At 41.0% G+C, this 26,844-nt stretch overlaps 1 protein-coding gene across 5 annotated transcripts in view; it reads left to right on the top strand.

Annotated features, from left to right (window-relative positions):
* LOC110841293 (uncharacterized) overlaps window positions 1–26,844 on the top strand; it is a 265,608-nt gene that overhangs the window by 168,484 nt on the left and 70,280 nt on the right. For 3 of the 5 annotated variants that reach the window (XR_015537944.1, XM_087359000.1, XM_087359001.1), the window contains exon 1: window positions 14,344–15,981. Coding sequence is in view for 4 of the 5 variants with exons in the window: in XM_087359000.1 (XP_087215126.1) it covers window positions 15,573–15,981 (409 nt within the window). In the remaining variant the exon portion in view is untranslated. Of the gene's footprint in view, window positions 1–13,320; window positions 13,413–14,343; window positions 15,982–26,844 lie in introns of those variants that run through there. The other 2 variants (XM_087359002.1, XM_087359003.1) reach the window with 1 other exon arrangement.

Genomic DNA, 26,844 nt, shown 5'->3' on the forward strand with positions numbered 1-26,844 from the left:
TGCCATCTAAGGTTAGATCATTCAGGCCTCTAGAGGGCTGGGAATGCCCCCGAGGGGCCTCGCCCCCCTCTGGGATAAGGCACTTCCAGGGACACTCCAGGGTAATACCCACCACGCTTAGTCCATCTATGATATTTTGTTTAACTCCAGGGGTTTTACCACCCAGACCTTCCCCAGGAGGCTTCTCTGGGGACTGGCCCACTGAGATTCTTTTTCTTGTCTCAGTGTCGCAGTCTAAAAGTGAAGTCATGGAAAATTCCGTCTGTCTGTGCGTCGACTTTATTTGGTCCCACAAGGGAAGTGCGTTAGTAAATAAGAAGACGGAGATTTTAGAGAGATCGAATGTTGCTCGAACCTTCGGACTTCTCCAGCACCACAAAACCTCGTACTTTCATCCAGTGCTGAAACATTTATTTGTTTCAAGTTTCTTGAAGGAATTGTAGTGTAGCCAGTGGCGTCTACTGGCGGGATGAATTGGAACTGCTAATTGGGACAGCGGGCGTGAATAAAGTTCTTGTACGGCGCGACAGCTGCTGGCAGCGTGTCGAAACTTGGAGAACTTGCTTTAATTCCCGCTCAAAGTTTCTCTTCCAGATCATCGCGTTGGGGAATCCCCTCCAACTGCTTGCTGCTTTCCTGTTTCGTGTGTCTCAATTCAGATGCAACTTGTAATTATTCTGCTGTACCACTAACATTACGACCAAACTTCCTGCCCTTTCAACAACAACCGACACCTCTTGTAGTTTCTTCTTCTTCTTCTTCTTCTTATTTTTCCTTTTCTGTTCTCAGGTCGTAATTTTTCTAGTCTTAGCTTTTCTTTCCTTCCTAAACATTTAAAAATTCTGAGGCGAGGCAAACGCTGACATCGCGTAACAGGGTTCAGGAGTCACTGCATCTTGGAAAAAGTGAAATTTTTGTTAAAAACAATATCATGAGATATCAGGACTTGTTTACAGAAAACTTACAGACTTATCTTTCTACAGAGGCTTTGAAGGGACTGTCCTTGTGCCGTTATTTCACTGTAGACAATGCTAAGGGTTACTTCAACACAGCCCTCGGGGTTGTGGGGGTGGGGGGGGAGGAGTTCACAGAGAGTGAACCTGTAGTTTATGTTTCCCGTGGCTCTGATGCTGTATGAGTGATGGCTGAGCTGCTTAACCGTCGGTTAAGCAGCTCAGCCATACATTACACATACGTAATTTTTTATTTCATTTTACTACGGGCAGTGCTATTATTTTGTCGAGTCGTTGTGATGGAGGACAGTGGTTTCCGGAGTCATTCCTTACAGCCGAGCGAAGCCCGCAGCTGTAACGCAGAAGCTACGCGGCGGTCGCCCCTGAACACTCGACAAAGTTCCCTTCACCGCGCACCTGAATTCTGGTTGTGTCATGCAATTTATTTCTGTCACTTACATTTGTGATCTGATAATGTTAATTTATCAGAAGAATGCCCCCTCCGCTTCTCGTTCCGCCACAAAGATTGAGTGTTTTGAAGTATCTTCGGAAGGTTCAGAAGTTAAATTGGCGTTTTCATCGAACTCTAAATATTATTTCTTATTCCCCTTGGGGATATGAATGTCATTTGATCTGGTCATTGGGCATTGCTTGTACAAAATACGTAGGCTGAGAAGGAAGGGAAGTGTAAGTCATATAAATAGTGGATGATGAAGAAGACGACGATAGAAGATGGGTAGGACGTGCTCCGAGGAATAGAGAGACAGGTGTGGACCAGCTCAGGGTACGCTTCCAGACTGCTAGTCAGGAACTGTCTTCATTAGGCTGGACTCTTTAAGAACTGCATCTCCTGCCTGCCTGCTGGCGTCTCCGTCGGTTGCTACCGGGTGAATTACAAAAGCGATACCCTGTCATAGTAAGATTAAATTCAATGCAAATAGCCTTGCTATAGCGTACGATTACTCGGCCGTCGAAATTATGAATCATTTATTATAGAGCTCAAAGCATGACGCGACTGAATGTGTTTTCAAGTTTACTGTTGAACGGGACCTCAATCCCGTTCTGTCAGAACAGAACCGCGGGAGGTCCGTTACCACAATCATGCAGCAAAGTTCAGCTACAGGTCAATAATAACCCCTCCCCTTCAATTCCCATCTTCTCACCTGTAATTACTGTGTGATTATTAGGAAGGGCGAAATTTCCGGTCTAGGAATCAGTCTCTACTTTGACTGAGGAATTATTTACGGTGGGGGATTATCGTTGTCTTATGCAGTCCAGTGTAATAGCCCGTGTTCTCATTAAATAGGTCTTGATGACGAGCTTATAAATGCAGGAAACAATTATTTTTAATAAAGTTGATGCTAAGCGATTTTTAATCATTATTACTCAATATTTTCTACAGCTGTGCTATCATCTGCACTTTTGCAACTTTTACGTCGTTAAATTTAAGAAAGAGTTGATTCTGTACCTAGTCGGTACTGAATGAAGGCGTGTACAGATTACTCATGAAGTCAAATGATTTATAAAATAACTGTGTAATCTTAATGATTGCCGAATCGAAACTGTGTGTAGTAATGGCAGTATGCTACGTGTTCTGATATTTGTCTACGAATATTATAAATGTTAAATTAAATCAGGAGATTTGAGGTGTATGAGGTGAGTAAAGAGGTTCAGAAGAGATGGCCGGATGGAGGAATTGAGGAAAAATATGAAAAATTCGGTTAAGTTTGCCGGAATCAGTACCCAGATTTCAATCCAGCACCTCGGCCCCGACATTCGATGAGGGTGGATTTATGCCGAACAAGATGGAGACAGAGGTTAAGGAAACGTAGGTAGAGGAGTCGGAGAAGAATAGAAATTCCACATAGGTTACATTTTAGATTTGTTTCTCCTTTTGTCGGCGCACAAGACACTACTCCGACCAGCCTCACTGCTTGGATGCGATCTTGGGAAGTTATGGGCTTAGACGAAAGCTCCAGCTTAATCTGTGTCGATTCCCCCCTCTTCCTCTGCTCTGTTTGATCTCTGGCTACATTTTGTGTACATCAATGGACCTGCTTCCAGCAGCTGCACGCGTCTGTTCAAGGCCGATTCTACAAATTTCAATACGTGTGAACAGAGGGGATAGGGGGAGGGAATGTAATGCCCTCGTGGAGGAGAACCCTTGATTAGCAAAGACAAATCCGGTAGGCTGCGCCCCCTTCTCGACAAATTATGTTACGTAACCCACCCACGCACCTCGTCCTGGACCCTTCCTGTCACATTGCCCTTTACAGGGGCTGGTCGATGGACACCCCATTTGTCCGAGGTGTTCGGACTTTATCTAATCCATTCGGACAAACACAGGCCTATCCGCAATACCTGGAATTTTGCTCCCTGTTTGTAGAGACTTCGCGAAATGGACGCATGTTGGCCTAAGCCTAATCCATTTTTATGGAAGAAAGCATTAAACGGTTTTAGATGAAATTTGGTACCAGAAGTCTGCATGTAATTTGTATATTTAATTTTAGCTTGTTTCGGTCCGAGGGACCATGGACGTGCCTTCTGTTGTGACGCTGTCAGCAGTTCGGACTGTAGGCCTTCGGCGTCGAAACACAATGGTACTTTGTCTCTTTTGTAAAGAATAACTCGTTGAGGCCGAGTGGTTGGCCGTCCTGGTTTATATTAGGCTGGCCGGCTAGGTTAGATTGTGAAGTTTTGAGGTTTTACTCAGTCAGATGGCGTTCTATGGCTATGGCAGTAAAAGTTACCAGCGTTTAGGATCAACTTGAATCTTCCTTCTTCAGGGGCTTTTCGAATCTTCTTTTATTTTAATAATAATAATAATAATAATAATATGTGGAGGTAAAGGAACAGGAAAAAGAATGAAGAACGAAGCAAAGGATTTACTTCTCTGAATAAGAAATAAAAGGTGCCCTGAAGAAGGAAGTTTCGCCACGACGTCCGTAAATGTTGCTTTTGATACGCGGATTCTCCACACCAGACGTGCTTATGCTTTGTCTGAGGACTTGTTAGGTGTGTGTGAACGTAGCGCGAGATGTGTTTCTGTAGCAGCTGGACCAAACTATCCGACCCTCCCTCCCATATACACGCATGCGCGCCCTCGTATTATCAAGCAGCTGGCGCCCTCAAACAACACCCCCGCCCCCTACTAATCACTACACTCCCCTACATGACCCTAGCTTCCCCCTAGGGTTCACATTGAGGGACATTCCGCCACCTCCTGGGGAAAACGAGAACTTCTTGAGCCTCCGGAATCCTCTTCCTGCTGCTTTTGTATTATAATTAGCTACCAGACTGCCGTCAGGCAGTTGAAACATACTGACTCTGTCGATAATGCAGAGAACAACGGGCCGGCCAAGTACTACGAGACGTACCGGGGGGAATTTCAAGGAGATAGTCTGTTGTTTCAAGAAGTGATTTCCCTATAAGAAATTTGTTTCTGATGATTCAGTCAATACTTCTATTTGAAATTATGTAACAAGTCTAACTTGTATTATTTGAGTCTATAGTAGGATTTGAGATTTTCATGGTGATAAATCTAAAAATGGTTGTCTTCTGGGTGGAAGTTTGCCGACGTTTCAGAGGTTCTTGCTGCCTCCATCATCAGGGCGATGATCGCCCTGATGACGGCAAAACACAGTGTTTATCCGTCTTATCGTGCAGGATTGGAGACAGACTCTTCCAAAGGATCAATACAGAGGAGTTTACATAAAACTAATTTCCTAAACGTTGGGGCGTAAAAACGAGGAACCCTGGACGAAGTTGAAGAGTTGAGTAGAGAATACTTTCGATCATAATTTCGATGTATTATTTTCTGTGCTAATCGTTTGCAAGTTTCGTGTTTTATCTCGTAATTCGATACAATTTAGACGGGGACAGCCTTAATTCTGAAGTCCGAATTATTAGGCGAATCGTCATTAAGTTCAAACCGGACGAATGAAATAATTATTTTAAACCTGGTAAATGGACTGAGGGCCTGTTTTGGCCAGTGAATTGTAAAAGGATGATGCCAAATTAAATTGCATCGTCTCCACTTTGTTACAGCGGTCTGTGAGTGTTACGCAAATTCATAATCTACCGCTTAGAGGGTACTTGGTAAAAACTTAACCCATTTATATAGAACGGCCTGCTCTCTGTAAAGGGAGACACTTGACGGCCTGCAGCGTAGAGCACTCTTCTCTTCCTAGCCCCCGTTCCCCCTTTCTCACCCATATGGCACCATCATCGTTCACAAGTAATTGTATTTTCCATAAAGCTGAAAGCTGCCCACATAAGTGGCTCCCGTGCAGTTTGAAGGGTTTGAAAAACAAGTTTGAGCATATCCATGATTCAAATTAACACTTGTCGCGTGCTTCAGACCCGTATTATTTGTGCTAATAAAACTGATATCGGTGTTTGTAGATGGCGTTGTGGTTGCGAAAATTGGAAGCACTTTCGACCCCTATCTCTTAATTCGTAATCACCCCTCGTACTCTTTAAATTGAAGTGTTCAATGCGTTGAAATGTCAAAATAATAGAATGTATCGTTTTATATCTTTCGATAATTAGGCTCTTGGATATTTAGCAACTAATTTGTTATTGTTTCACGGTTGACTACGTCTTGTACAAGTGAGAAGCTGTTAAGAACTTACGCCCTTCAACTCACGTCAGCCAACAGCATTCATGATTGCCACATTCAGTTTACATTCGTTTCGGATAAGTTCTGTGAAAAGTATTTCTTTGTTTTGAGTTTTATCCACCGTCTGTTCCGTAAAAGTCTTAAATATGCTAAAGCCTTTACAATAAGGACGTTTCGATGTATGGATATTCATACGTCTTCAGGAAAAGAGAGGGGGTTACAGATCGAGAATGCATCTGAGATTTGAGGTTCTGAAGTCGGGAGCTTTTGGGCTCAACAACCCAGCAGAAGACTTTATTTTATTTGTAGTGTTCTGTCTGACGACAGGTCCATATATCATGAACAGGATCCTTCCAACCTCTTCAGGTTCTCAGGGACCTGCTCATACATATATACATTCTTGGCAGAGATGATCAGAAGTGGTTTGCCATTGCCTTCTTCTGTGTGTGAGTGGAGTAATTGTTGGGATGCCACGGAGAAACCGGGGAAGCCCCCGGAGGAAAACTCCGTGATGCCTAGACCACGGCCTTGCCCAACACAAGTTATAAATTTGAGCACCACCGGGAATTGAACCCGGGACCCCAGGCTTACAAGGCTAGTGTTCTGACCGCTAGACCACCGTGGAGCAGAAGACAGCCAGCTTAATATTCGTCTTCGTGAGAACCTGGCCTCTCGCCCCGAAAGCAAACGAACATTTGCCTTTGCAACTAAAATAATTTCAGGAAGCTTGATACAGAATCCAAAACCATTAAATTTCAGCTGTGTCCACTCCACAAACGTATCATATACAATATTAATAACAGCAAGTACTGGTAATGCTAAAAGGGACATCTCTCTGGCACTCAAAACCCCGGACCATCCTGTAAAACCAGTGAGTGAAATGTACACCCTCTCTCCCACCCCCAGCAAACCAACCCCCCCCCCCCCCGGCCCGGGCAAGCTAGTAGAGGCAGAAAACTAATTGGAGTAACATTTGGCGACCCTTGCTATCTGATGGAGGAGAGAGGCCTGTGGGGGTGGGTTGGGGTGGGGGTCAGAGGTCGCAAACCAACCAGACAGATCCACAACTCTGCCATGCCGAATTACTACATACTCATTAATAATACATGTCAGTGCCTGCTATTTCATGAATACTGTTAATGTATCGAAAACAAGGTGAAAAACCATGTACGTGGATCTGTGGGGGTGGGGGGTGGGGTGGGGGCGGTGACCCAACGCATCACTATCGCGGTGCGTTCCAGTCCAGTATACCAGTGACCAAATAAATGGGAAAAATAAATGTTTAAAACGCATGTAAAATGCTGCGGGCTTGAACACCAAGTGAAAGAGTTAAATTATTGGAGAGTTTTACATCGTGTGAGGTCATCACTGGATGATTTGACCCCGAAACTTGGTAGCTGTCGGGGTTCCCCCCTCCACCCCAGGGTTTTGTTAACGGGAAAAAATGAGGAAAAACTGTTAGTGGGGGACTAGGTAACAAATTTACCTCCTGGGTTTTTAAAATACAAGTGGCTTTGTGGTTAGGTTTTTGTTTAAAACTGAATGGTTCTGGGTGGCACCAGCACGTAAAATGCGAGAACTCAGTGCTGTGTCACACTGGCTTCTCTTTGTGGGTTCGATGCTCTGAAGTTTTGATTCGTGTCTAGTGAAATGGCTTACACCGTCTCCGTCATGAACTTTGTATCTTTTGAAGACGTACGGAAAATTAATGCATGACTGGAGCATTACGTCTGTCTGTCAGAATGTTTCATCTCAAAATCTGATGAAGGGATTTTGATGACCTTTTATACTAGTGGTCAAAACGAAATGTGAACTTAATTTTGTCCGTTCTGGCCTCATCATAACCTAAACTCTACACGAATTTTAAATTGATTGTTATCGAATTTTTAAACCGGTTTATCACAGGTAATATGTGGATCTCATTAAGATTTAGAAAATTTTATTTGAAACATTTTCTGTATATTTTTAATATCTAACGAAGCTCAAAGGAAAACATTGCTAACTGTGCATTGTGATTTCTGAATTCTGATGGGATTTTTAAGTCTAGATTTTTTTAACTTATTATTATTCAGTGTTCTGTCTTACGACAGGTCCATTGCTCTGCCCAAAACGAGCTCTCCAGTCTTCCCTATTCTCAGTTTCTCGTTTTAATTCCTGGAACTTCATCTTATATTTTTTTTAACTACAGTAATTTATTTATATTTGTGTAAGTAGACATGAAGAACACTAGGATAGCAAATATGCATTGCAAAGGAAAAAAGATTGTAAAATATATTCTGTGTAAGATTTGAATTTCTGAAGACGGCGAATATAAAGATGGCTGTCATCTGGTCTATTGTAACGTGTTGTCTGGTAGAAGTTTACCGACGTTTCAGTGGTACTTGCTGCCTCCAGTATCAGGTCCATTAGTCGCAACAACCCAGAAGACAGTGATCTTCATACTCGCCGCCATGAGGACCAAATATATCACAGAGAATTTATTGACTAGCTGTGAGACTGCAAATCTGTGCCGTGAAGCTAGCTTATCACCAACCTCTGAGATGCTGCAACATCTGCGACCATGAACTGTGGAAGCTGTTTCGTCCTTCCGTTACAGTACACGCACATCGTCATCAATTAGTGTCATGAAGAAGGGTGGAACACGGACGAAGGAGCGAGAGTAGAGAGGGAAATTTCTAGGAAAATTCTGGAGGTGGGGGGTGGCAGTTGAAATCTTTCGAATGCAAGGGACACGTGTTTCAAGAAACGAGTGGTCCTAATGTGTGTGTGGGTGGAATGAAGCCCACACCGCGTGTCTTTTGTTTGGTGCCCTTTTTTTTGGGGGGGGGGGAGGTTACCGGAACCGGAAGCTACGTGTCAGCTCCCCATCCCGCACCGACTGACCTGACCCGCCAGTAAGCGGTCGACTGACAGGTCCAACACACGACAAGGTTCGGATTCCAGATTCGCTCATGACCTCGACCTGGTGGTGGTGTAGCGGTTAGTGAACCAGTCAGAATCCGATCACAAAAATCTGTGATTGATCAAACGGCCGTTTGCTTGTCTGTCTTAATTGTGTTGTTCGGAGTAATGGTCTTGATATTTTACTCAACTGCTCTCTGTTTGCTACTCGAGCGACGTGTTTCAACTGTTTGGTCATTTTCAGCCATACTGATGTCCTGGGTGTCCCAGAGTCACGAACTGAATGTAACTGAATGAGATACGTTGCTGTTTTGTGATTTACATTTCACGACACATTTGAAATTTTAGTGAGAGATAAGCAAATATAAAACCCTGGCCGGAAAAAATCTGTGTTTACATGGAAAAATGATATTAAAATCGGATCGTTAGGAAATATGGTATGGACTAATAGTCATTATACTGACTGGGCCAGGGATCGATTTCCGGCAGGACGAGATTTTTCTCTTCGTCAGAACGTCAAGACAGATTCTGGGGCCTTCCCAGCTTCCTATATTTTGACACTGGGAATCTTTCACTGACGGAGAAATTAGCCGGACGTAAAACTGTTCATTCACATCCATCTAATGCCGAGGTTAAGAATACGTGGAGTTCCATCTCCACTACTCAATAAATCTGCTTCGCCTGGTGTTTCTTTAGGCACCAGGAGTAATTTTACCCTTAATAAATTCAGTGGCTGTTTTGAACGTGTGAAAAAACCTCTAGTTCCCATAAATGGCGAGGAATATTTTGACCTCCTGAGCATTTATCTCCTCTGCAGTTTCCGCTACATGTAGTCGTCGTTGATATACCCTGGTGAATCTGCGTGCTTACTGGCCTTCTTTCTGCCGACAGAGTCTACGACCAATTGCTGACGGTAAAGTTTTCCACATCCGACTGCCGACGTCGTTGACAGTAATTGCTTATGCGGCTTGAGGAACGTCTTGTCCTACCATCCAGTTCTTCAGCCCAACACGTGTGTACCACAAGGAATTGTCGCCATGTCATTACAGCAAGGAGCTGAAGATTGTCTTCAATTTCCGCGATCCCTCATCTCATTCTTATTTCTTTGAGTTCCTCTTTCATTCTTTTCAATTGTGGCTAAATAAGCTCGTTTTTTCCCCCACTAACTTTCCGGACTTTGTCAGAGACGCCTGGCGGCACACTGCAAGATTCTTGCCCCATAAGAATGCAGGCGTATGAAAACAAAACATAACACATGTTGGATAAAACCATCGATGACGAACCAGTGCGCGCGCACGAGCAGATGATGAATTCTAATTACGAAAGACTGTTCACTCGTCTGTGATCTCTTATGTACGTGTAGTTCTGTATATAGCAGCAAAGCAGATGTTTACATGTGTTAATACTGTACGGACTTAGCAACTAAGCAGAGCTAAGTAATCATTTGATTTTAAATGTTATATGCTGTTTGTTACACATTTCAATACACACTCGTTTTAATAGGAGTTTCCCGTTGATCTTTACCGATATTTATTTTCCTTACGTATTTTAAACATTCTTCTGCTACGAAGGACGGATTGCTGAGAGGGTCAGGAGATTTGATCCGTGATGCTGAGAAGCAAAATGACCGAGGAGTAATTTTTTGCGAATACGTCATAGAGTTGAATGAAATAAATGTTAAGGGTTCATCCAGAAATATGTGGTGCTCAGAACCAGTTAGTTGCTTGTAACAAACAAACAAACATTGTGTGTGACCACTCTAGGGAACGTCTAGTGTCCTGTATTGTTTGTCTTCTAGACGGCGGCCATGCTGAATGGCGTGGAAGGGAGACTGAGGGGGGGGGGTAGTTACTTTAATTACACTGTCTGTGGAGAGAGGGTTCAATAATGTGAAAGGGGTAGCCTAACAAGACATGTGTCTGTCGAGTGAGGGAGAGAACTCCCAAGCACGAGGGGTAGCAATCTTGGCGCTGATTTTCTCTGGGGTTGGTGTGTCCAGTAGTGTTACAAGGGGTAAAGTGTAGGATGTGCTGCTCAACACCTCGTGCCTCTAAAACGGAATTTATTTAAATCGAAATAACTATTTGTTTTATTATAACTTTTAATTACGTATTGTGTAAATGTAATACACAATGGTTTTTTTACTCCTGTCTGTCCACCAGCCCGCACATTTCTACTCCGAAATAGATTTTGGAGAAAAAAGATGGTAATGCTGTTCTATGTTGATAATTCCTGTACGTATTTCATACGATCCGTATGAATGCAACCAACTCCATAGAGCAGAGTCGATCCTAATACCTATTTACCAAAACTGTTTTGGAGATATAATAACAGAGGATAAGACGCAGAAGCAGGACACATAGCACGCATAGGGAGGTGCAAGAGATATAGACGTAGGCGGATAATATTAAAATTATTTTTTTTAAATAGAGCTGGAAGGCGTGGATTGGACTAAAGTGCCTCAGGATAAGGTCGAATGGCGGGTACTTACAAGAAGATGATGACATTTTGAGTATTCTAAAAGGCGTGTAATTTGGTGACCATATGCGCCACTGTTAGCTTATCAGAAAGATTGTGTTCCGGGGAGTTGGGCATTCAGCCACTGTGTATATCGATTGCCACCGACATGTGTTATGTAACTTTCCTAATTCTTATTAACCCTTAAACGACCTGGCAGGTGGAGTTTAAAGGGAAGTTTTGGAACTGTGTAAACAGCTACCACGTTCTACTTAAAGACTTTACTTTGGGCTTTCGAGGGAAGGGAACAGTTTGTGGCAGAGGACCTCCACAGTTACAGATGCTGACGAGTGGCACGCTGCTCTAGGCAAGGTAAATGTGAAGCTGCCCTTCCCTAAGCGTATAGGTGGCATGGAGGTGATGGCGAATTGTCTGTTTCACGCTGTGGTCGTTGTAACCCCAAGATAACAACCTGATTTACCCACTGCGTGGGGACAGGTTTGTCGTGGCAGAAAGAAATGATTATTGTCTGTCTCTGCCGGGAATCGACCCCCTGTCCCCAGGTCTGTATTGGCCACTTCATTGATTCACCTGTCCCATCTTATCTGTGTATGAAAATGGCGTTATGGTGGTGACTGGGAGGTGTAATTTAAACTTTATATCTTGTCAAGAATTCCACTGTTCTGTGTATTTCGGATGTGTGCTGTTTGTGACAGTAAATTGGTAGCGATGAACTGGCATTTCGATTGTGGGTTTACATTCCCCACTTTAACTATGCTTAGAAGGGTTAATCAGCCGTGTTTACTCCTTGTTAAACAGAAAATACTATGTAGATTTTATGGGAAGAATACATCCCACCTTAATGTGCCAGATTTTAATGAAAAGTACAGGCAAATTCGCGGTTTTAATAAAGCTAAACATTCTTAACATAACGTTATTAGTATAATAGCATGATAACATGACGTCATCCTGTATTTAGCTGGAATGGAAATTGTGTCTAAACCCGTTGGGTTTGTGAAAATCTTTTACAAAAATTTGGTAAATCATCTTTGAGCGATTTGAGAATTTTTTATTCAGAATTGCTGGGAAAAGAAATCCCACGGAATTTGCCTAATTGATATCACTGCTACCCTGAGCTCGCATTTAGGACGCTACCGAAACGTCGAGATATGTAATTGGAACAGTTGCCCTATTTTATTTATCCACTTAAATGGCTTCGCGCGGCCCGAGGCATGGTACAGTAGATTTTTGACATAGAAGTTTATTTTTTCTCCATAAACTTTCGAGAAACAGCTGACCGAGACGAAATTAGTCACTTCGTGATTTGTTAATTTTCTTATATGATTATAAGCTGTTTTCTAAGAAACCTAACCACGAAAGTTTTCGAGAAATCCCACCTTAAAAATAGCATTCATCCCACAATGTTACGTCCAGGAACTCCTGACGACAGGTCGGCATTCTGGGGATTGTAGGAGAGATGTTGTTACATTAACCCAGCTACAACGTCCTGAAGGTCTTAGTAGACACCGTTCTGTTGCTTTGATTTGAGAGCGCTTAACAGGGGATTGGATAGCACATCGCCTAGCTCAGTCGACAACTTCTCCAACAACTGTGTTTGGCGGGTCAATCTAATTGATAAGGTGTAGGCGCTTTGCTGTTAAAGCAACGTGTCTAGAACTGCACGCATTTCGTAAATAATTCATGGATCGTTGTACGAGAGAGATTGTTAGCTGCAAGTTTAAAATAATTCATTTATAGGGGAGCTTACGCCACGGTGTTATTTTGAATTGACTTGACCACAATGGAAATGAACTTCGACACTTGAAAAGTGGGATTTAAAATGCGTAGGTATATAAATTTTCAGTGCTGTTTTCCCCGTCGCCAAAAAAAACTTACTTTTATAAGTAAATGTTGTCAGAAAAGTGTGTTTCCTCGCTTGTGACATGTTAGACTTCTTGGTGGTTAGGATCTGAATCTGTCAAGTCCCCAGTAACATTAATCTGTTATTTCTGTGTCAAAGTACAAATTCTGTCCGTCTGATTCCTAATTTAGACTAACGTCCTCGTCACGTTCGGATTATTTTTATGTTAATAGCTGCAACGTTATGCATGCATTTGCATCTCCTCTTTCCTGATAATCTCGGACTCTGGATGAGAAGAGTGTTTATGCTGTAATGGAATAAAGTAACATGAACTCGATTGGGGTTATATAAAAATTCTAAGAAAGCATTTTAAAGTGTACTGAAATGCCTGTGTACGTGGGGTATAGACCCAATTTTCTCTTCCTGTTAATTTTGTGGTTCCTAAAGGACTGCAGTGTACAGTGTTGCCACATATATCTCTGCTCTTTTCATGTCTGTTTACATGCGAAACTTTTTCTTCATTCCAGATTTAGAAATGGACAAATCGGGGTCTCCAGAATGCCAAGACGACTACACAATGCGATTTCGCTGAAGAAAGGGCATGTGTATACAGATTTAGGTAAGTATATTACCTTTTTTTCGTGTTGAAAAACTCTTGTTTGTACAAGGTATTGTTGAGTGCCCGTGGGGTGGTTTATACAAGGGATAAAAAAAACTGTTGGGGGGGGGGAAGGGGTGCTGCCCCGTGAATTTGCATGGATTATATCGGAGTGAAGAGAGACCGGGGTAGGAACTTATCCATCAGTACACGTTCTGTTTTCGGTCAAATTCGGGTTTGCTCGGCGAAGGAAGATACGTCTTCTGTCTGTGAGAAGCGGCAATACCAAGCTACATAACACACAGGACAGGACGTCTCTAGAACTGCTTCTGACTCCCCCGCACACGCTACAACCCCCCCCACCCCAATCTATCTCTTGCTAGATGTGTGTCCACGTTACCATGGAGCGTGCGTCGTTTACCACCCCTCTCCTCTCTGAATACCCCACTTCATTTTCCCTTCCCCTCAGACGCCAGCCCTGTGATGAGGGCTATGGGGTTTTAGGGGCAGGAAGGGGGTTATATAGAGAGTGAGGGAGAGAGAGAGAGTGAGAGAGAGACTAGGGTTTACCCCGTATTACACTACTGTTAACGCAAGCCCATGGAAGTCTAGCCCCTAGGTTGGTCGTCGTGGTGGGACATCCTCCCCTGCACCCCCCCATCCGGGGTCACAATATGCTAGTGCTCATAGTACTGAACCTACTTGTACATATAACACTACATGCATACGATTGTGCGTGGGGCGTGAAGTGGGGGGGGGGCTGTGTTATTGTGTTATAACCTGCACTAAGGCCCATCAGTGCTGCTACTGGTGTGACACAGAAAATACTGTCGTCCTTCTGCTTCTTGCTACGGCGTGTGATTTTATTTCGCTAGGGAATCAGTTGGGATGAGGTATTTTTTTTAGTACTAGGAAGTTGGTAGGTGGGGGGTTGTGTGAGAGGGGCGGGGGAGGAGTTGAGTTAGCTGCGTGTTTTTAACATACGGTTTTGAACAAGGAAGTGGCTCGGTGCCCAGTAACCAGCCACACACAGATCTCATCAGTGGCTCTGAAGAGAGCGGGTGAACAACAGTACTTAAGTACCTGCTAATTGTTGGAGCTAATTTAAATTTTCACCTGGGATGTGGCGTGCTGTCAGCGACGGCTGTTGAAGATCAGACCAAGTGTGAACAAAATTCTCCCAAAAAAAACCCCATTTCTCTCTCGGTCAAGACAGCGGAATCTAAAGCATCCAGTGACAGAATAACACTATCGACAGTTTTAACTCTTTTAAGAGAATTGTCGGCTTTATGCTGTAAAAGAATCGAACGGATTGGATGTAATGAACATGTGTCATCTCTCCAAATATATTTCAACACTTCGTCATTCATAAAAAAATATTTGTGCACTGCGTTCTTCTTTTTCCACCCTCCCTCCACCCTCCACCCCTCGTTGAACGCGGCGTGATCGCGAGACGGGACGTCTCTCTTTTTTTTTTTCCATTCATAAAACAAGTGGGGACAAGAAGTGAACAACTCGCAGCTTCCGTCATGGCAACAGACGCTGCGTGAAGACTTCCTCCCTCCAATCTATCAACACGTGCGCCGCGGTGTCCAGTGTCGTTGTCAGGATGCGACGTGCTGGAAGTTTTAAATAGGACAACGCGGTGTTTCGCTAACCCGCTCTGTCACAGGTAATCATTGTTGACACATTAAAAAAAACAAAGGACTGCGCGTGGTCTTTTTTAACATGTGACAAAAGGTAACTAGGGAAAGGGTGAGCTCGTTGAGGAGGTGTTGTTGGTAAAGAGGAAAGTTTATGTGTTGTTGTGTTTGAAAAAGTTGAAGACGAACCTGGGAAAATACGTGGAAAAATGTTGTTGCAATCATTCTGACAGTTTGTAAAAAAAGAGATGCAGGTTGTTGTAAGCATGGAAAAATAATGTGGTGATTTATATCTCGGATTCAGTGTTTTCTGTGTAATTACGTGTGAGTAAACGAGGCAGGGGTAAAACCCTCCTCCTGTGTATCAGGAGACATTGCGTCAGACGTCACAATTTGGGGTACGAAGACCTTGTCTGTGGCCGCAGTCTCTTCAGACTGCAGCAAAGAGAGAAGCGGTGTCCTCGGCGGTCACACTCCGTCTTGCGGGGGCGACTTCCGACGCCCTTCCACATCCTCGTCAGTCAGCGTCGTCGACCCGATGCATCTGACGGCGAACACAGGGGGCGCCACGACGGCCGCTGCGTCTCCCGAAGGAAGCAGCGCTGGAAGTGGCAACGTCCTCAATGACACATACACGAAGATGACGTCCGATATCCTGGCAGAGCGGACGTTGGGAGACTTCTTGTCGGAACATCCCGGTGAACTTGTCCGGACCGGAAGCCCCCACTTCGTGTGTACGGTCCTTCCGCCGCACTGGCGGTCCAACAAGACTCTGCCCGTCGCCTTCAAAGTTGTGGCTCTCGGGGACGTGCTGGATGGCACCCTGGTCACTGTTCGGGCGGGGAACGACGAGAACTACTGCGCGGAACTTCGCAACTGCACGGCGGTCATGAAGAACCAGGTGGCCAAGTTTAATGACCTCAGGTTCGTCGGCAGGAGTGGCAGAGGTGAGTCTCCGTTCTCGAAGAAATTTCGTTGTCTCATACCTTTCTAAATACCCGGACTACAGTCAACCCGATCTAATCTTGTGTAAGATCTAGAAATAATGAACCAAACACTCATGCAAGGACGTCTGTACTGTTGTAATTCTTCAATATTCGTTGTAGTTGTAGAGGATGTTCGTAATCGTAATGTAGAATAATCGCGTAAAGTACAAAAACTGACTACTGATAGGGCCCCTGCCTTCTGTACCGCGGGAACTGTATTATAGAAAAGAATTACATTTACGTTTAGAAACTGTGGATACAGACCTGGTATTTTACGTTTCTTTCCGAAAATATTTACAGAAATTAAATTTAAATTTTTTGGAATAAATTACTTAATATTATAAAAACAGGAGTACGTGTAAACTTTATTACATTTATGGCCTAGGAACTATTTCCGCTGTGTAGGGGAGCATTTTGCCACTACCGGCATAGTCAGCGTCACCCAGACCCCGAGTTAGACCCACGGCCGTGAAAGAATGCCAGTAGGTTAATTATTTAAAGTAGAGAAAATACACAAACGGAATAATATGCAAATATAAGTTTATTAATTATTTATGATAAACATCGAGGATCTCGTATCTGTTACGATTTATGGATGGAATGCTGTTCTTATATTGAAATCCATAATTATTTCTCGTTCTTTCAGTTGCTATTAAGTAAATCAGTGTGGCGATATTTCTTCCACTGCATTTTGTTCTATCATATATTACCTGTCAATTCGTCTACACACAATTGACCATTGGTTTAATCTTTAAAGTACATTGAACGTTTAACTTGTAGATCAAAGTTCTGAACTGTGGGTTATGAAGTTGAAAGTTTAATTCATTTTAAAAAGATAAACAAAACAAGACACACTGTTCACGTCTTCGTAAGACTTCTCTGACGTCGCGACGCCTCAAGACGCTGTCGGATAGCGGCAAGTGGCCGAGCAGCTTCCGCGACGTCGCGCGCTCTACCTTGCAGTGAAAAGACGCTAACCGTCTCGACGCCTTACAAAGTTTCGCTTACTTTACCGTTCTTTTGAAAGTCGCGGGAAATGACGACGATGACGAGGGAAGGGGTTGAGAGGGGAGGAAACCCACGAGAAGAAGGGAAAGATCCCTTCCCAACTTCAGAAGAAAAACTTTTTGCGCATGGCAGAAAAATGTTGGGCTTCTGCGTTCCCCTGTCTTCCTCCTCACCCCCTGGTTACAGCATAGGTCTATCGGTGACGACGCCTGTGGGCAATCAGTGGGCCCTCCGTGCTGTTCTATGTTCACCCTCAACCCTATAACCCGGTGTTTACATACGACGTCTTGAAGACGCCTACTTCCTTGCTTGCGGGTTTTGTAGGGGAATCCCTGTCTTCCGCTAAGTCTCCACTTCGCACTTTGACACTTGTTTACCGTTGAAAAACGATATAAGGTCTAGTCCTGGATTTTATACGATCTCATCTCCTCCACAAATTAACTAATGTCATTAGCTCTCTTCTGTCTATGACATTGTTGCTTATTCTCTTAACTGTTCACGCCATTTTGCAGCTGTTCGTACGTACTATTGCGCTCAGTTAAAATTTTACTGTTAATGTGAGAACTTGCGAGTCTTGAGGGAAAAGACTGTTCTCCATGGTAATAGCAAATTTGTTCTCGTGAAACTAAGGAGTTTGTGCCCGACTTCGCGGTTGGGAGAGACAAACAAATGTTGAATTTTGGTGGGAAAAGCCTTATTAACAGGGGTCACTTATGAGATAGAGAAAGAAATGTCAAAATTATATTTTTATACAAACTAAAAATTCATATTCTTTGAAAGACTCGCTGAATAAATCCCGTTTAGAATTCTCCGTTGCGAACCAAACGCACGAAGATCTTCAGGAATGCCTACAACCAGTGTCCAAGTTTCGTAATAGGTCAGTTGATGCAAGGTCGGCAAGCCTTTTGGCGGTATTTACGATGGATGTAAGGAAATGGATTGTGAGCTCTGGAATTGAATGGAACTAGCTCAGAAACGTGACCGATTAGCGGTGTTGAACTTTCGGGTTCTGATGCCAGAGAGTTTTCAAACTGTTTGATTTTTAAGAATTTCGGTTAGTTTTTGCAAGTCTTATTTAAAGTATGTATTAATTTTAAATTTTTTCTCCAGATGATAACATAGGTTTTAAGGAACTCAAAATTAGCAGCTCCAAGAAACACCTAAGGAAATAAGTATGTTATAAGTCACATGTAAGGAATAAAGTTAATACAGTGAATGATAATAGAGCTAATTCTGCCCTATAAGTTAACAATTAAATCGTTGAAAGGATCAGCATATTGTTTTCCATATAAATCGGAAATCGGGGCGTTTATTGTCTAAGCCAAAATATGGGCCTTAGTATGGGTGTGATTCTCGCTGTATTTTGACTAATTCAGTGCTGATGTGAATGAAATTTGTCAGCAGTCAGAACGATTGTAGAGGGATTTAGAATCTCACTCTACTTTGAAATGACAGAGGCGTATACAGAAAAGTGCTTTATATGAAGAAACGTCCTTATAAAATAATGATTTGACAGTGAGAACAAGGGTTGTTTTAAGAAGATTTCTTTTATAAGTCTGTGTATTTATTGGCTGATACTTCAAAACAACCCCTCCTTAAAAATGAAGTAATAATTGTATGAGTGCTTTAAAACCTGAACTAGTTGAGTCGCGTAATTTATTGCGTGGAACTCAATCTTGCGTTCCCTTTAACTGTTTTAGAAATACATGAAAATGTATTTTTCGCACGTCTTTCAGAACACTAAGTAAATTCAAAACAAAATTTCACTATATCATGCATTGCATGGATTGGGTCAAATGAACTAGGAATCATAAAATTAATATCAGAGTTATTATTCATTAATTTTGATTAGAAATTATTGGTATTTTTATGATTATTGTGTATATTTCTCTGATTCCCACCGAAATTTACGTGTCCTTTCTAATACTGTTCGAAAATTATGCCTGTCATATTACGCTGTAAATTATAAGTGCCTCTAAATAAATCTATTTTAAAATTTCATGTTAAAATAGGTAGGTCCTTTCTTCCGAATTTCTAAAATGTTTTAAAAAGACAATCTTATCAGTTAATTCGGATTAGCTTTATTTGTTATTTAGTTTTGTTATCCTATAGACCTACTTGTTTATTTTGTACGCCTACAGATGATACAGAGTTATTAAAATTTAGTCTATAATCCTATAGGATTTTGGCAGGACATGACTTTGGAATTAACCAACGCGGTAAACGAACTTCCACATAGGAATGTTATATTGGAGTCCGTACTGTAGAGGAGTCACAATTACTTGTTAAAATACCTGTATCAGAAGTATCTGTTTGATGACAGTAATGCAGATTAAAATCTTAAGCGTCCTGTGGACCTATGTGTTAGAAGTTCGCGTCCGTTTATGTCATGCTTTCGCAGAGCACTCCACATCAAAGTGACTCAAGAGGAAAATTATAATCTTACGAACCTACTTATATCAGTATTTAAATGTTTATTTAAGTCGGATTAATTTTATTTTTGTTTCTTGTTTTAGATTGGTTGTAGATGTTGTAATTATTTTAGTGTAATGACCTAGTTGTGCTTAAAATTGAACATCTAAAGCATATTTGTATACAAATGTCAATATAAATTATTGTCACTTGAACTAATGTTCGTTAATAAAATTTTAAAAAACTTACATTATTTGAAGTTCGGCGCATTGATACATTTATTCTTCAAAATAGATAGATATTACAGTATTAGAATTTGAACAGCAAAAGCAAACCATGTGACGTCCGAATGATGAAACCTTTTTAAAGAAAAATAGTCAAAGACTGTCAGATAACAGAACAAATAGACTAATTGAATGTGAGTTTTTGATTGTCATATTATTTAAAATTTGATATATGTATATAATAGTGGGATTAAACAATGAAATTATCGTAAGAGTAAAATATTTTTGGATCCCTAAAGAACATTTTATGTCTCAGATGAATTTCTTTTGGGTTATTGCGCCGTGCAGTCTGCTAGAATTCTACGGACGTTTCATAGGTGTTTGATAACACTACAAACATGGCGACCACTGAAACATTTTAGGTTATATCTGACTAAATTAGCGTAATCGGATTATGGATATTGTACAGTCATGTATTAGACTTATGAAATTTTGTAGTTATTGATTAATAGTTCTTGTCAACCTCTGCTTGTGGATGAAGCATCTCAAGTGATGAAGACATCGTATAAATTCTTCCAGAAAGTTTCAAATTATGAACCAATTAAATTTTACACATTGAAAAAGTTTATCAGAGAATGAAGCCGACTGGGATAGTGATACATTAAAAATAAACTAAAATACTTCGATTAATTTATTAAATAATTATGTGAAATGTTCTCTGGGAACGAAGCGTTAATTCAAATCGTTCTGGTAGTTAACGTTTGCTAATTTAGGGTTCCCCGAAAACGTTCGGATGCATAAAATATTGATGCGATATGCAATATTTATTTTATTACTAACTCCAACTTTTCGTGACTTCTCGGTCGTGTGAATATTTAGCGAAATGTTTATGTCTCCAAAAACAAAAATAACTGATAGTGATTCATGTGGACAAATAGGTCTATAAATATCAATTAAGACAAAGTAATTAATACAGTTTTTACATGATTTCTGCGAACATGCACAGAGAAAGTGATAGATACACTTAAAAAATCTAATTCTCTGTTATAAAGATATATAGGCCTAATTTTATATGAAACGCATTTCTAGGTATTACATAGCTAACGAAATACAAGGAAAAAGAAAGGACTTATTTCCCAGTAAGATGTCGTAATCTATTCTTTTGTTAGCTATGTATTGAGAAATTTGTATCTTTAGTAAGTCTATGTCAAATGCAGTGACGTATCTAGAATAGCAAAGAATGCACTTGGAAGCTTTGTGTAATCTACTGGAGTACAGTTTTATTTCGTCTTAACTCCTTTTAGCCTGTCTTCTGCACGACTTGTATTGCAACAAAACACCTAGACATAAACAATATAAAAGTTGATGATTGCTGTCTTCTGGGTTGTGATAATCATTCGGAGAGACGTGCTGTTTCCATCTTCAGGACTGAAGTGGGAATCTTAAATCAACTTATAGATGGCAAGACAGAGAGAAAATAATGTCAGATTTTTCATTGAAACTAAACGCAGTTTTACGTATTTGCATTTTGGGCTTGTACATAAAGGAAAATTGCAGCCATATTTAAAAATTTGAAAATCAAATCCTGATTTCGGAGAATAAATACGGAAAAAATAATAAGCGATGAGGCTAATTGCAATGGCAGTGCTGCCATGTTGCGGTTGGAACAGATCGCTGTGGTTATGACTTTTGTTTGAATCAAGTAACCTTCACAGTAGTAATTCCGCACGTCGAATAGCAATTGTTTATTAAAAGGAACAAGCTGCCTCGTTTCATAGCTGCCCCCTCCCCCCACAACACACACACACACTGCTCGGTCATTAGAATCCTCTATTACCAGTCTTCATATTTGTACGTACTCTAAAATAAACGTGTAATTCTGTAACAAATATAAGATCCATTAATAACATAAACACGCATTTACTAAATTCTAATTTACATTACATGCTGATATTATTGTTTATTCGATGTATTTGTTATGTTTGTGCCGTAATTCTTTTAGTTCTGTTATATGTGCGTTCACAAACAGGAGACGGGATTTCAGGGTCTCGCGTTATGTGTGCACGAAGTTGGCTGTCTTCTGGGATAGCGCGGCGTGTTGTCTGGTTTACAGGCGTTTCTCTTCCGATTTCCCAACCAAAAATTTGTACCTTTTCTCAGCTCCCCCATGTGCCCTAAATGTCCCGTCCTTCTTATCCTCTGGTTTATCTTCCAAACAATGTTTGGTAAATAGTAAAATTATGGAGGTCGTTGTTATATTTCTTATCAAAACTTCTTATAACCTGTTCCACTATTTACGGATAACCATAATCTGTGTTTTTCTTTTAATACTAGAAATCAAGTTTTACACCCACACAAGACAAAGTGAAAAATTGCAGTTTGTTTATGTTATTCTTTACTTTTTAGACAGTAGACGTAAGGACAGGTTTTACAATCTGAAGTATGATATTTTAATTAAATTTCTACGAGTTTTAAAGTGTTACAAGAAGGGATCCTAAAATTTTGATTGTTATTTTTTTAAATTTTAACGGCAGTATTGTACATATTGTTAGTATTTTAAACTATTTTTGGCACATAAGAAAGAAATTATAAAACTATTGTAATAATCTCTACGTTTAATCTATTGGGTAATTTAAATATAGAGTAGAATATCTGTACAGCCACGTAAAAACGTTATAAGAATCGAAACTGAAAATGGTTCGTAAATTTAAAAATCTTCCTTTTATTCTTCCATAGCGTGTAATTTGCAGAAAATCTCTTTCCAAGGACTAAGAAGTTTTTTCTTACATATTTTCCTTAGTCTGCCCATGCTCTGTTACATTATAAAACACGTGCACGCTTGCCACGCGTAAACGTTCAGGCGACATATTCCACGTGTTCAAGTCGTTTTAAAATACGTCGTTGTAATTTTAAATGCACGTGGCTTGTGATAAATAAGCCTATGGCATTTTAAGAATCACTCTTTTGATCTCTAAAGTCGGTCGTAGCCAGCAACTGCATTCATGTTCAGTTGTTAACTTCGCGTTAATGCGTATGGTGTCGGCCAGTAATTTTGTGATCTTTCGTGATACCGCTTATAACAGTTCGTATGGAAACTGCTGGCAATATTATCCAACCCGGGGCCCTAGAAGTGCTATTTGCCGCAAACATAATTGCTGATCACGTGGCAAATTCCTCTCTGCTTCATCAACCTAGACGGCTCAGTTGGCCTTGTGGTTAGCACGTGGACCGGATGTGGCCTGTGTCCGATACCTTTTGATTAATGATTTGTGGTGGACAGAGCTGAGCTTATTTACATTTTTCATATTCGAGGTGTTTAAATAGTATGAAGCAGAATCCAGAGACCGTGTGATTCAACATGCATGCTGACTTAGAAAGCTACAGTATTTAAATGAAGGGTTTCAATCCTTATACGAGAACGGATGTATGAGTGTTGTGATGCGCTGTGTATGTTGAAGCCTTTCTTTGGGCCTGTGCCCCCGTGCAGATGTCCTGTCACTCGTCTAAAGGATCTACTCTTCCAGAATATGTCCACATAATCAGCAAATGTTGGTAGCTTGGTTTAGGTTGGTGCTTATGTAATAATACTTAAGAATGTGTTGTCATCACCGTTGCCATGGTAATGCTATTAAGGGGCTCTGGGCCGTATTGGATAATATTTATGAGTATGAGTCTTAACAGATTAGATTTCTTCACGATTCTTATCGAGAAATTTTCCAGTTTATTATAAATTAAACAGGCTGAAAAAGATTAAGTAGGTAATGTATGTATATTATGTTTCTTTAGTGGGTCTCGCGAATTACAATTCTCCGGATTATTTATCCTCGTAGGCAGAGGTGGGCAGTTATGATTGCCCGGAGTTTAGGTGGTGTTATTTCGAAGTAACCACAGAAAATATTCTGTTGTTCAACACCGTTATATTACTAAACACAATAACAATTAATATTAATTCATTAATATTAAATCAACCATTTCGCAAAAACTTACTGCCTTTTTCATGTCTCGATCGTTTTAAAGTATTTTTTGAATGCCGGTAACTTTTACCATTTCGACAAGACAGGGCCCTGCGTTGGATGTGGGCCGCTGTGCTAAGCTCAGGTCTCATACGTGGGATGGAGTTAGTCGTATGAAAAGTATTTCACGCACAAAAAATGCGCACTGGCTGGTTGTATCGTCTGCTGGTGTCACCTGACAGGATGACATATAGCACCTAAGTTCGCTGTAAAACACTTGGAAAACATAAAACCTGCATCTTTCCAAACTGCTCCTGTCTATCAATGTTGGCACAACTGTCATGTGTTCTGACGGACGCAACAACGTTCCTTGTCACGAATTTTGTATGTAACTTTTAAGCTACACTTGGCTCAGGGTTTTCTGCTACTCTTCAACTACAGATTTTGCAATGAGATTTAGCCACATTTCTGGCTACCTACCTACGTCCTTATCAATTATGGGCTCTGTGATGAACTTCAGACATGTATTGTGTATCTAGATCTGTCAATCAAATCGCTGTGTTGGCATTTCCACTCTAGAGTCCAGGGTTCATTCCCTTTATAACGCAAATACGAATAGAAAATTTCGACAGCCGTAGATCCAGATGTACATTGTAGGCAGCCATGTTTTGCAAGGGAGGGGAATTCTTGAATTAGTTAGATTACATTCATGGATTGGTCCTTTTACGGTTTCCCTTTCCTGTGTTGTTGCTTATAAAATATTGAATGTACCTGATTTGTGTGGGAGGAAGGAGGTGTTCATATTGGTACACTTCGCTCACATTGTTAACGGAAAGAGGACTGTCTCTACCACGATTTGAACCTAACAAAATGTTCATGACTGAGGGCAGATTTGGAGGAATTTTAACCATTTTTAATTTTTTACATCTTAAAACTATACCGCTACACGCCATGGAGATGCTTGGGGGGAGAGCTTATATATTTTATACTTTCCTGATCTTGGCACTAGACGAGGTGAATGGTCAGCGTCCTCCTCGGCCGATCTACACCCCCAGGGAAAGGACCCCCCCCCCCAGTGCCCATTGAACAGGAGGCAGGGTGGGCCATAGAGTCGGTCTGGATGCAGAGAATAGAAGGAAAATGCTTTGTCTCTGCCAGGAATCGAAGCCTTGTCGTATTTTGAATTTTAGTTTAGTGGAGTTTGTATTAAGAAATTTTAAGCCGCGCTAAGTATTTTAGTAAACAAAGTACTGGGGAGAGTATTTAGGTCTGGGTTTCTCGAGAAGTAGCATTGTTTGGATAAGAATTTATCCCTTCATCATGAAAGTTGTTTTGTCAGATAAACAATTTTTAACTTGTTCTTTATACTCAATGAGAAAAAAACCCCACTTAAACTTAAATGTGATCATGTTTGACGATGTCTCGCTGTAGTAACTTGAACGAATTGATTAATTTTCCATTGAACTTGGTATGTGCAGAACGACATTAGAATGTATATAATTTTTTAAATATTTTAGTTCCTTGCTATCAATAATTCTTTTATTACGGCCGAAATTCTGTGGTGGGAGGAAAACTGATACCATTTGATACCGACAATTCTATGTGGCAGTAGATTTAAATATTTAACCAACTCACCATTCATTATTATCTTCCCATCTTACGCGATGTTATACAATCCCTGCGGTTAAAACAGCGTTGTCAAATATGCCGACTATAATTAAGTTATGCGCTTACGTGTAAGGGATCTCAAACTTCGCTGAACTTGTGTCTCAGTACGTGTGAACAGAAACGTCCCAATTGCAACTGTATGCATTAAGTACCGTAAATATATCATTTAACAAGTAATGACGCAATTATTCTGGAAGCAGGGCTTTAAATTATTAACACAATCGTTTGAATCGTCTTATCAATATGACCGATCACGTGACTACATACAATGAGATGGACCGGCAAACACAAGGAAGGGTTGTGTGAGTTGCACGCGCATTGTCCGCTGTTTACCCTAGGCAGTGTGTGATGATGCCAGTCCATTATTTCTCATGATGATACAAGGCAGGTTGACGGTCGCCGCTGTGCCAATACGCGTCCCTCAACCCCCACGGCCTGCTTGATGATGTGTCTATTTGTGATTCTGTGTTTGTGCCTGTCAGTGGCGGAAACTGTCTTACGTCTCGATCTCGATCCGTTGAGGAGACAGAAATATTTTTTAAAAAATTTAATGTTTTAGGCTTATTTTAATACCGTTCGTAACTGTGCTTGTTAATTGGTAGAACAGTGAAAATTAAGCTAGAACGAATAAACAATTCCACGATCAGTCATTTGTGGTCATAAACTGAATAATTATCTGATCCTCAATTAGACCAACGGGCCTATGAAAACAATACTTTAATCTTAGAACTATAGGTTTAAGTAATAGTCTTACTACGTAAATGATTAAATAGGAGACAGAGTAACTCTTTGTCTGTCTTCAGACATGATCTCACGTCAGTTCATTTTATTTACAACCAGTTACAATGCATTTTAATATCATCTTCCCAGTCCTTATTGGTCCTGCGTGTAGCTGCTTTTCAAATCATTTCTAATCTGATGTGTGCGTACACTTTTTTGTCCTGTATCCAAGCATTGCGTCTAACCTGCCTTCTGTCCGAATACTTTTCTGGGCGCTGTGTCTTGACGTTTCAGAAGTGTAGGTTTTTCTTTTATCAGGATGACAGGCACCGTCTCACAAACATATCAAACCAGCGGGGAAAATTATTGTTTTCTATAAAAACATCGGGATACACACGCACACACAGATCATTTGATATTGATGAAAACAGACAGAGTCTCAGATCCACGATTGTGGTTTTCTGAGTTGTATTGTAGTGAAGTCTTGTAGACGGTTATAAACTTATCACTTCATCGGCGTCAATGAATACCTGAATCTTGAATGAATCAGGATGATTTAAGTGGTCTTTGGTGTTATCTGTACGCATAACTACGGGTTTCGTTACATGGGAGTTTGTTGTAATGTTCAGTGTTTCTCGACTAATAGGCAATATACCGAGGCATTTAAATTAAAACGTGTTCTATACAAATGTAATTAATTGAGCTACTACCCTGTGACCAGCCAGGTCTTGCACGACGCTACTTCGTAAGTTGTCAACTTGTATCCTCTATATTTTTCACTTTTTAAAAAATTTATACAATCAGAACATGAACATATTGATTAAACGTCAATTGTGGGA

This window comes from Zootermopsis nevadensis, unplaced genomic scaffold (assembly GCF_977971745.1).
Source record: "Zootermopsis nevadensis isolate Lab colony 2312 unplaced genomic scaffold, Znev_1.0 Znev_ptg000030l, whole genome shotgun sequence".
Lineage (NCBI taxonomy): Eukaryota > Metazoa > Arthropoda > Insecta > Blattodea > Termopsidae > Zootermopsis > Zootermopsis nevadensis.